The sequence below is a fragment of the Aplysia californica genome, unplaced genomic scaffold, assembly GCF_000002075.1.
Source record: "Aplysia californica isolate F4 #8 unplaced genomic scaffold, AplCal3.0 scaffold00130, whole genome shotgun sequence".
Taxonomy (NCBI): Eukaryota; Metazoa; Mollusca; class Gastropoda; order Aplysiida; family Aplysiidae; genus Aplysia; species Aplysia californica.
The window spans coordinates 1,134,068-1,146,303 of NW_004797400.1; the positions used below are offsets into that span (position 1 = coordinate 1,134,068).

At 40.3% G+C, this 12,236-nt stretch overlaps 1 protein-coding gene across 1 annotated transcript in view; it reads right to left on the reverse strand.

Annotated features, from left to right (window-relative positions):
• Positions 1-12,236, reverse strand: part of LOC101849687 (receptor-type tyrosine-protein phosphatase zeta) — a gene marked incomplete in the record, with an annotated part of 37,468 nt that overhangs the window by 15,634 nt on the left and 9,598 nt on the right. The window contains 5 exon segments of the mRNA XM_013081443.2: positions 1,091-1,276; positions 2,538-2,776; positions 3,657-5,693; positions 5,844-6,209; positions 7,791-7,915. Of these exon segments, the coding sequence (XP_012936897.1) occupies positions 1,091-1,276; positions 2,538-2,776; positions 3,657-5,693; positions 5,844-6,209; positions 7,791-7,902 (2,940 nt within the window).

Here is a 12,236-nt window from a genome sequence, read left to right on the forward strand (position 1 = left end):
TTGTTATTACTATTGTTACTGTTGTTGTTGTTGTTGTTGTTGTTGTTATTGCTGCTGCTGCTACTGTTGTTATTACTATTGTTACTGTTGTTGTTGTTGTTGTTGTTGTTGTTATTGCTGCTGCTGCTACTGTTGTTATTACTATTGTTACTGTTGTTGTTGTTGTTGTTGTTGTTGTTGTTGTTGTTGTTGATAATGATGTTATTATTTTTGATGATGATAACGTTGTTATTTTTATTGCTGTTGATGGTGGTGGTAGTGGAGTTGACTGTGACGGTTGAGAATGTTGCAACGGGCCGACATGATGACAGCCACAGGGTTGGAAAAAACAACAACCCGAAAACAGATCAGGAAAAGTGTAGCTTTAAAAGAGTGGAGGTCAACACCTGTCCATGAACAAAATGCACCGGTTTTTTTTCACGTTCTTTATGAACAGAAATAATTACGATGTTCGGTTACTTAACTGATGACGTTTTTAACGTTTATCTACGATATAAATAACCGGCATCGGAAAGCTTTGGAAACTCCCTATACCAAAAATCAATAATCAAGAAGTATTCTTTCAGGGTTGGAAATTGGGGCATAGGGAATAAGAAACAATATACAATCAGAAGGTCCAACAGGTTCTAACGTGCACAAATTTCAAAAGGAATGGTTAAAATGGACAAAACCTAGCAAAGGTAAATTGCAAACACCGGCTTATTTATCTTATGTATGTTACTATAACATTATAATGTGAATCAACAATTAAATTATATTTCATGAAAAAAAAGAATAATCAGCTCTAAATGCCCCAAAATGGGCGTAGATATGGACAATACACATTGTGTTTCCAATGCAGATAATAGTTTGCAATTTTGTTTAAAAATTATAAAACAGAGATCAAGTTTTTTTTGGGTAAAATTATTAAAAGTACTGACTTTAAGAATTTCTGCACACTTTTTGTTTCACTTCGTTGATTAAGTTTCTTTCTGTTAGCAGTCTCCACGTTACATAGTGTACTAATCTATAACCATTAAGTCCAGTAAAATGTGGACAAGAAAGATTCGTTTTTAATACGAACAAATATCCCATATTTACACCAGTCTACCTTGTTCCTAATAATGGATGTTTCTCCAAGCTGTGGCCCAGCCTCTAGAACCTGGGCACAAACAATGGTGAGTCCTCTGTCATAGTGGTGGCTCTTGTTTGTCAGGTACATCCGGACAAAAATCTCTTCACTTTCGATTATGTCCACACGCACGCACTCTTCCTCCTGTCTGTTTAGCATCTGAATCTGGACGAATGAAGGAAGTAAAACATAAGCGGTAACCTGGGAAGAACATAATGCATCTTAACAACATTTGGTTTGCCCAGTAAATATCGAGAGTCTGCTTTCTAAGCTCAAAAGGACTTAGCTTCCCTGGGCAGGCCATGTATGAATGTCTCAATTCAGAAATCAAAAGTCAGTATTATATTCTGAGCTATTCCCAGGGAAGTGTAACGTAGGTGCACCAAAAAACAAAATACCCTGAATATGTCTTTGAAGGACTTAAGCATTAATATTTCATATGGGAGAGCCTAGCTCCTAACGGATGCCGCAGATCATATGAGACTTCCAAAATTAGAAATTATCTTTGAAATCTTTGAGGATGTGAGTCGATCAACTTCTAACAGTTAAAACGGATGTTTATTTATCATATTATGGCTTGACCAGTTCGGATCGAGTTGGGGCCATTGCGCACTGTATCGAATTGACCTCTGCTCTGTTTCATAAAATTTGACCCGGAATTTCATTAAGCCCATCACATTCCACGCGAAGACTACGACCCTGCAATTCAGAGCATCCTTCTGATGGCCGTTGGCTACGATTTCATAAAACTAAACTCGATCAAGACTTCGAATATTAAACATTTGATTTCGGAGGATTTGATAACATTGTGCTCAAAATGATAGCGTTAGCCCCCCCCCCCCCCCCCCCCCCCAGGGAGGGAAAAAGGGGGCGGTTTTGTGTTTTCAAACAAAAAAAACATATCAAAATGGGACTTGACGAAACGTTCTGCATTGTGCACTGGGTGTTACCTGTTTCCTAGAAGTCTTTTACAGCTCCCCTCGAAGTCCTTAAGATGTCAATATCATGTTAAAAGTATGCTATCTTAAAAGTCAGGAACTCTCATGGAAAGATTAAAAGGCAAAACTGTCAAAAATAGGTTATTGCCTCATCCCACCCCACCTGTTGTGTTAGAAGGGTACGATGGTCTGGGAGTGCATGGTAAAGCCAACGCACGTAGGAGGAGGTACAGTCCCTTTTATGATTTATGGTGCAAGAGGGTATTTGAATACTTGTGTTCAACTGCATATAATGTTATTAATTTACGATATCGTAAGAGTAGCCTCCTGGTTTTGTGCCTGTCTTTTCTAATTTTTGTTAACTCTTCTCATTGAACCAAACGCTCAAATTCGAAATGACTTATTTGTACTTTATAGTGTAATTAACTCAGCCCCACTTTTTAAATTCAGCAATGAATAAGAGACAAAAAAAGAATAATCCAAATAACCTGGTCAACTGTGACGTCTCTCTGTCCACCTTGGTCATTCACGATCTCCAGCAACTCCTCCCAGATGTTGACCTCGCTGTCGCAGAAGTCCGGCCAGGACATACTCAGCTTGAGCTCCACGAAGGAAATAGGTATGTCCGGAGTAGCTGGTGTTGGAGCCTTAGTGGTGCGGAGACTGCTACCCCCTTGTTCACCCATCCGGCTCTGGTCATCGACAGGGACTTGAGGCTCTCCTGGAGCTGTTCGATTGAGAATGTCAATAATCTACTATTTTATGGAGACTATCAAATATGTTACAATTGAAGCAAGAAGGTCAATAAATGAGACTTTGAGTAAGTAAGCCAGAAAGCTAATATCTGTGTGAGAAGGCATATAAGTTACAATTTGAGTAAGAAAGCCAGTAAGCTACAATTTGAGGGAAACCGCCGATAAGCTACAAATTGAGTAAGAAAAACAATACTTTACAATGCAAAATACAATAAGCTACAATTTTAGAGAGGAAGTCAACAAACTGCAATCTGAAAGTCATTAAAGCTGTTGATTTGATATTTATTCTATGGCATCGGAATCAGTAAAAGTATGTCAAATATTGTGATAGAGAAGCTAAATTAATTACATAATATGAACATTTCCCTTTAACCTTTTTTAATAGTCATGCCAGGTTATCTTTGACTTTCATTCAACGCTGTCAGCAACGATTGGTTAGTAGGTTAAAATCAAAACTACGGTTATATTTTATCGCAATGAATTGCTTACTTCTCTGTTTACAGATAATAGGAAAATGTTCGAAAGCTGACACTCACTTTTGAACAAACAATGAATAAGCAAAGCTGCCTTCCAGATGACTGTACTGAGTTGAAAGGGGCGGTAATCCCACACCATACCATACCACACCAAAGAGGTTAAAAATAGAAGTTCAACTTATAACCTTTTTGTACCAGACAAGCAAACAGAAAATAATATTAACGATAAGAACCACGCACAGAAGTTCAAAGTGACATCAGAAATCTACTTTGGAGAGAAGCTATTTATGAAAGGTAGATTTAGCATGATTTGGTTAAACTGTGCTAAAACGTCTCAATACAGATATACAAAAACAGCTCTTAATAGAGCTCTAACCTGTTGTCATGCTTTGTGTTGATGTTTTATCACTGATGTCAGGGGCAACAGCCGGGCCAGTCTCCTCTTCTTCGTCCGCTGTCTCCCCAGCCCCATCCTGTGAGTTCCCCGAAGGAGAATCCCCATCATCTAGTTCTGACACGTCACCGAATACTGCAGGGACTGTGACGTCCGTCTCTTCCTCTGTGTACGGTCTATCTGAACGCTCGTCTGGGAGGGCGTTTCCAGTAAAATTATTTGATAGCTCCGACGTTGAAGTCGTTGCAGGTCTTCGCGTTGGAAGAGGTGGGGCGTTGTTTGAACTTTGGAGATTCGGACTCATAATAAGTCCCCCACCACCGTCATCTGTGGCATTGAATATCTCTTCTTCCTCGAGTAACGATGTGGGCAAAGTGGCTTGGTTGAGTGTAGGCTGGGTTGAGCTCTGAGAAGGTTGAGATTCAAGGTCAACTCTGTTCCTCGTCGAGGAACCCGATTGAGTTGTGGGTGTCGATTCAGAGTCATTGGTTTCGCTGCTGTCGCTGTCTTCAATCTTTACATCACTCTTCGTTGTCCCTGTAAACGGCGGTGGTAAGCCATCTTGTGTAACAGAAGTCATTGCTGTAGGTTCAGTTTCATGTACACGAGAAACAGACGAGGGAAGGAAAGACGGCTCATACTGCGATGTTGAAACGGTAACAGAATATACGAAGGGAAGAGAAGGGGTAGTTGTCAGTATTGAGGACGATGTATCCATGTCAGATTGCTCCGACAAATCGAATAAATCTGATGAGGTTGGGTAAACGCTTAATCCCACAGACAATGAAGCATCCAGAGTGAGGTCGTGAGTTCCAGGGAGACTGCGTGTTGTTATGAGATCTGTCAGAACCGGAGACACACTGTGTTGAACATCTGGGTCTGCTGATGCGTGGAGGATGTCTCCACTGTCAGAAGAGGAAACTGCTCTTTGAGTACTACCACTGAATGTTGAATCGGGGAGACTCTCAGTAAACGTATCAATAATGCTTACTGGCATCAATGACGTCGATGAATCCTGGATGTCAAAAGCAGAGGGAAGTAATGTTTCACTGACTGCTATCGAATTTGTAAATGGAAACGAAGAGGTTGGAGTGATGATTTCGTAGTCAGAAGACATACCCGATTCACTGCGGTCAGGAAGAACGCTATCGGACTCTGATGAGTTAATTCTATGTTTATTCTCATCCCCAGTGTCAGCTGTGATAACCCCGTCACCCGTGTTGATGGTGCCAGGATAATTCTGCTCACCTTCTGCCGCCGCTGTGTTGTTGTCACCGAACGCAGGAATATAAGGCAGGTTCTCCCCACTATATATGTCAACCGCGCCATCTGTGTCGTGGGGGTGGTTAGAACCGATAGGTTGGCCAACCCCTGCAGTGAGATGAGACCCATAGTTATCAGTGAGCGGCAGGTTGTTGGATGGAGTGTCTTGTTCGCTGTAGTCGGATGGATCGGATGGGTCTGATGGATCGGCATCGACACCATCATGAAGGTGCATGCCTGGGGAATGGTCTGACGTCATGTCGGGGAACGGCTGATCAATATCGGGGTCCCCTTCCTCTGGCTCATGCGCAAACGAATCTTGAATTTCCGCTTCATCAGTCACGGACACGTCGTTATTGTTCAATAGAGGAATGCTTGACTCGGACCTGCGATGTCTTCTCGACACTTTACCGAGTCTTTTCCCTTTTTTATCACGCACTTTACTTATATATACTTTTCCTTTCTTGTTAGTTTCACCAAGATGAGTGTCAGTTATGGAGCTGAAACCTTGCCCGCTTTGGAACGTTGCTGTCTGAAATTCAAGAGTTTCGAGGTTTCTTTTGAGGCGTAGATGTTTTCTTTTGTATTGGAATGCACCGAGCCATGCATTTTTGTTCCCTGCTTTCGTGTAGTCCCTATAAGATTGTTTAGAAGAGACGTTTTTAACGTTTTTAACGAGCAGGTCAGATTTATCCCTTTGTCTAAGTTCAGACGACAGAGGTGCATGGCCCGAATCCGAGTAAACGCAACACAGAGTTTCACTGTCATTCAAAATATGTAGCATTTTTCTGTCTCCGTGATGTGATCCATGCCACCTCACACCTCTCTCAAACTGTCCAAACTGAGCTGGCCTACTAGCTCCAGTTTTATTCTTATGACCAACAACGTCAGATTTACGATACGATTCTCGTATATTCTTATCTGACGAAGTAGGAAAGCTACGCTGGACGTTCTCTGGGTGTTTTCTAACTTGTCGAGGAGATTTTGGGAAGAGTAAGGCGTGCGTATTGGATTGGGCAGCTGTAAGGTCCCGTGTAATGGGTCTATTCAAACGTCTCCAGGCATACCTTCTTACTTTCTCACTGTCTGTTACTCGAGTATCTCTTCCAGGCGAAAGTCTGCGGTAATTTTGTGAAAGTTGTGAAGCTGAAGTAGCTGATTGATGTTGAAAAGCAAAAGATTCGATGTTGTTTGGAAACAGTTGGTCACTACTTCGTGTACTACCCACGGGCTTGCTCATCGTCATGTGACCACAGGTCATAAAGCACAAAACTGGGGAAAAAAGCAAGAAAGACCATGTAAAATGTCGCTTTGGAATGGAACATAGATATGAATGTACACTTTAAGTAACAAAAAATAATGAATTAGACGTTATTCAGGCTATAGACAATAAACCCTGCACTCCACGGACAGAACAGTCAGTTCAGCAGCCACAAGGCCAATTGTTTGGTAGCCACAGATTCTTAAAATTCACAGCAGCAATCAAAGAAATATTCAAAACAGCATCGCTCAGTTAAGGAAATTCAATACATGGAGAAAGCCTAGAGGTTCTCGGATTTACTGATGATGTGACACTTTGGACTGAAAACAAACAGAAATGAACCTCAACGTCATAAACAAAGTGAGCAACACAGTGGGCCTTAAAAATCCACAAAGACAAAACCAGATGCATCAAGAACTAAACTAACGATAAAACGGTTGCTATAGAGAACAAGAACATTGAAACAGTGACAGAATATAAATACCTGGGCTAAACAATAAGTATGGAGGAGAGAACAATGAAACATACGGATACGAGCTGATTAAAAAGATATAGGTAAATGATATTTTTAAAAATTAAAAACTACCGGCATCTCTAACATGGAGAAGTTTTTAATCAGTACCTTGTCCCAGTGATAAGCTGTGAGTGCTGAACCTGACCAATAACCAGAAATAGCATAAAGAAATTAAGGAAAACACAAAGAGCAGTGAAAAGGAAGGTGCTGTATAACAATAAAATATCAAATAAAGCACACACAAATTTGAAAGAAAATAGAAGCGGCAGATATCCTTAAATTTGTAGTCCAACAAAAACGGAAATGGGCTGGTCACAAAGGTAGAATTAAAGATAACAGATGGACAGGAAAGTGCACTGAATGGAGACCAAGAACAGAAAAACGATTCAGAAAACGACCAGAACGAAGGTGCTAAGCAAGATGACATCAGAAATCGAAAGGGAACGACCTGGATACGGAGAACAGGGGATAAAATAACGTGAAGGTCATTGTTGGAGGCTACATCGTGCAGTAGACAGACAACGCTTTGTATAAGAACAAGTTCTTAAACAATAAATGAAGTATTGAGTCGCCCTAAACTCGACTGATATATAAAATATACATCGTACCCCCCTCCACACCCCATATTACCTATTATGAATTCTGTACTGAACCTGCTGACTAATCTTTGCTGTGTTTGCAAAAAGAAAAAAAAAGAATGTTAGTTCTACAACTGTACTCCCAAGAGCCACGATCAGTATCTCCGTCATTTTTCGGGGACGAAATTTCCCACATGGCCTGGATCGACCCTGATATTTTCCGCCCAAACCACCCCGTCTCGGGATTTATACCAGTTCTGCACGTGAGTATAAGGATACCCAAATATTAAACAGATCACTCTTGACCGCAAAATGACTTGGGTGGGCAGAAAACTTTGATAATAAATTGAAAATGTTCATAAAAAAGCGATTAAATATTTACAAGGAGAATTAAGGTTAACACGATTTTTGGCCTACTACTCACCCCCCCCCTCCCTCCTTCCTCTCACCCCGATACCGAAATCAGAAAACAAAAATAAAACAAACACAAAAGCACCAACCCAAAGCTGTAGTGCATGTCTGATGCCCGCCCATGGTACAGCCAGATGTACGTGCAGATGTTGAACAATAGTTGCTTTCCACTCGTTTCACATCAGTTGGGGAACTGTGCATGTGTGCAGGTCATCTGAAGAAAAAGTTGCAGACGGAACGTGAAACGTGGTCTCGGGATAATCTACCAATAGCATTTATTTTGAGCACGTGCAGAGAGAGAGAGAGAGAGAGAGAATTAGAGAGAGAGAGAGAGAGAGATGGGGAGAGAACGATGAGGAGAGAGAGAGATGGGGAGAGGGAGAGAATGAAAGAAAAAGAGAGAGATAAAGAGAGTGAGAGAAAGACAGAGAGAAGAGAGACAGAGAGAAGAGAGACAGAGAGATAGAATGTGACAATAATATTCATGCTGGTATGTTGCTATGTATAAATATTCAATACTTCTGTGTCACAAAAGCTGGGAAAGGACACTATTGAAAAAAAAAAAAAGAAGAAACGATTAAGTATATGGCTATCCTGTCACATATTGTTTTATCATACCTAATCCTATCTTTATGGCTATTGGAGAGGGCAAACAACGAAACAAAATTGAGTTGCCCCCTCCCTCCCCCAAGGAGAAAAACCCCCAAACAAAACATACAAGACTCTAAATGCCGGGTGTTTAAAAAAGAGGACCCATTTAAAGGGCAATGACTTGGTTATCTTTAGAACAATTTCGATGAAACCTTGGAGAAAGGAAATTCCACTAGGGGACATTAAACTTGTCAAGATAAAACAAATCAAGCACCGTGTTCGAGAGAAATTATTATTATTTTTTTTACAATTTCATCCAAAATTGAGTGAAACGCAAAACTTAGGAACTTCTTAATAATTAACCATACTGATCTTTTCCAAATAGTCACCATTTACAAAACAAAATTATGCAAACAATTACATTGCCAAATAAACCCAGGGAGGTGATGATTATTCAAATCTCCAAGGGTTGACCCTACAAGCTCAAATACGGAACTGGAAAGTTCGAAAAACCCCATGGCATGTTTTGGGGTTGATTCTTAAGACGTTCTATTCAACATTTAATTTCAGCTGTTCAGTCGCTTGTTGCATGTTTCCGTAGACTCTGTTAAAGTAACCCCAAAGAATAATTTAATGACCATTCATATTTTGTAAGCGTTCGGCTTATAAGGTGTTCCCCAACCCTTTCTTGCAACCATAAGGACCGCTCTAGACATAATATAGGGTGTAGCCCCATCCCACTGGAACCCGGCCTCTATAGCATATTATCACTTTCTCCTCCCCAAATTACCCCAAAACGGTCTCAGCACGGTGAGATATAGTTATGCATCTGGTGTGACTGTGTGGTGTTATCGTCCTGGTCTTGAAACCAGAACGGGTCGATCACGCCCCTGTAGCTGAACGTTTTCAAAAATGTGGAATTCTGCTTTTTACTCAAATTTGGTTGAAATTTAAAAAAAGAAGGTATTTCACGAAGGCTTTGAAGGATTCTTTTCATATTCCCAAACTTGATTCCCCCCTCCTTGAATTTTATTTGTTCGAAGTTTTTCCTAAAATTTATAGTGCACTAATGACCGAGTTATTCCCATTTAAGTGGGTCCTCTTTTCTTTAGACACCCTATACAAATCAACTTCAGAAAAAAAGAATACATGCTCACATACACAACCCCCCCCCCCCCTCCAGAAAAACGCCTCACGTGCAAGGAAAACATATTTTAACAACTAAAAATCTACCCTAAAGTTCCGGCACAGTAGCAACCCGCCTTCAATTAGAATATAAAACAAAGGAAAACAAAGCAAAATAAAACTAAAACTAAAACAAACACATAGCATATGAAGCTACTTTGATATCAACAATGTAATTGTTCCTTTCAGAGTCATGATAATCCGTCACACCTTTTGTGTTAGTTCGAGTAGTGCGCCCCACTATTACAATTAGCGTACATGGGTCAATAAAAACAACAACCCAACAACCCACTTCTCACTGGGAAATCTGTGCGTTTTTTAAACCATCCAGTAACTTTAAAAACTGATTGATTAGAAATAGAAGCTTGACAGAAGACTGGCGAGTACGGAGGAAACTCGTCATTCTTTCAACGGACAGAAAATAGTGCATAACTGGCACCCGACAAACTCGAGAGTTACACCCCCCCCCCATATGGTTTGAGAGCTAACAATATTCTTTAATAAAATCTGAGGCCTTTCCGCGACACAACATAATCGCCAAACAAATATGGAGTCCTTTGAGAAAGACCCAAGCTGTTACTCGTTTTAATTCTTTAACGTGTTCACACACTTTTAGCCTGACGATGTCGTTTGGGTAGGATTTTGCATTGAATAACAGCTGCACTCAGGCAAAATATTATGTACGAGAAGTAAAAAAGAATCTGATCTATTAAACAAACAAACAAAAACAAACATACAAGCAATCCCTCCAAAAACAAACAAACAAACATACAAGCAAACACACGCACACACACACACACACACACACACACACACACACACACACACACACACACACACACAACCCAACAATCCCAGCCCTCCCCCAACCAAAAAACCCCCACACACATAAAAACAAACAAAACAAAAACAACCCTCTAAAACAAAATTTATTATTAAATATTTTTCACCACGCTATAATCATTGTCGAAGTGACAATAATGAACAGCTTTTGAACACAGCATAAGGCGACTTTGTCTAACTTTATCGGTCTGGCAATTTTGTTGTTGAAAGAAGAGTTGAAAACATAAAATGTATTTTATTGTGAAATATGCTTGTGATCTAGAGAAAGATACCACTTTTGGATTGTGTATAAAATCTCGTCTTTTGAGTCTGTACGCGATACCTTTCACGTGAGTAGTACTAAGTACTCTGAAAAGTAGGTGATGTTATAAAAAATAAAATTTTGTTGTTTCAATTAGTGTTGAAACCACGGGTGTGAAAAACAGAAAACTTGGATTTTGTCCCCGACCACAGAGTAAATTTCTTCCATATATTTTGTTATTTATAAAGACTAGGTCTATGTTTAATTAAAATCTCATCAACATTAATTGATCATTGTCCCAAAAAACCCAACAACAAACAAAGCAACAAAAAATAAAATAAAATAAATAAATAGTACCTTTAATTCAAGATAAAAAACTAAGCCATTGGTGTGCTCAGCGCTGCTGTCAAGGTAAGCTCCTTGGCTGCTGTTGCGACAATCAATGTCAGTAGATGGACTATCAGTTTACTGAGGGGAACAGTAGATCTACATTGTGGTTTGTCCTATTGTAACGACCGACCCAGAACTGGTTGTCCAGGGGTAATAATGCCAGCCCTGGACCGATAATTTCAGGATAGTGCATAATATGAGAAATCGTTTAAGGACAGCTGCTCAAACCGCAATAAAATTTCCTGGATTTTTACTCGTCTGCCAGCCTACTGTTCATTGTAGACTGAAAGAATTCAAGATTATAGTTAGGATGCCAACACACAGACTGCGTTTACGACCATGACACCTTCAGGCATGGTTGATTAATTTATCAATGAAATGGTTGCTGGTTACAGCTACACCGCCGATAGGCCAAGTGTAGTGGGACACCTTCCCCTTCTCGGATAAATCTCAATTCCGATTTGAACGCCACGATGGGAATATAAAAAGGTACAGGAGCCCACATGAGCACTATCTGCCATTTCTTCAACAAAATGATCGACTCATGACATTCCAACAGAATAATGCGCCCGCGCATCGGGCACTCCACTCGGAATTAAATCTAAGAAACCCCAGAATGCTGTCGCTGTAATGGATACTCGGCCTGCTCTTTTTCCAGATTTGAACCCAACTGAGCATCTGTGAGACAGGCTTAAATGGCGTGTTGCTCGTAATGTGAATTGCGGTTCCAGAACCATTTAACAGCTGCAGCAAGCCCTCACCAATGCCTGAAACAGCATTTTGTAGGACGACGTGTGCACGCTAAGTGCAGGAGATGCATTGATGGGTTGAATGCACATGGAGACCACACGGCGTACTGATGTGTGACATTTGGATTTTACCCCTGTTGTCAAATTTCATTCACAAAAGAGACGTTTTTACTGAAAAATAATCCTTTCACCTTGATTTGTCTGTCAAATACTTCATATTTCGGTTTCGTAGTCGAAGAAATCATTCTTTTACCATAGGAAAGGCTAACCAATCGAACAAACAGGGTGGCACCTTTTTTATATATTATAATACAAATGCAAATTACAGGATGAAAATCAACTTACAACAGTCTTGCAATCATGTTCCGACAGCCGACCGGAGCAAAGTTGAGATGTCATCAACAACTAACTGAAGTACGTACTAAACACATCCAGCTTACCAGGAAGAAGAATAAAGGATGATACTGGCCAGAATCAGCGTGATAGGAAGTGCCGGGACAGATAATATATATATTATATATATATATATATATATA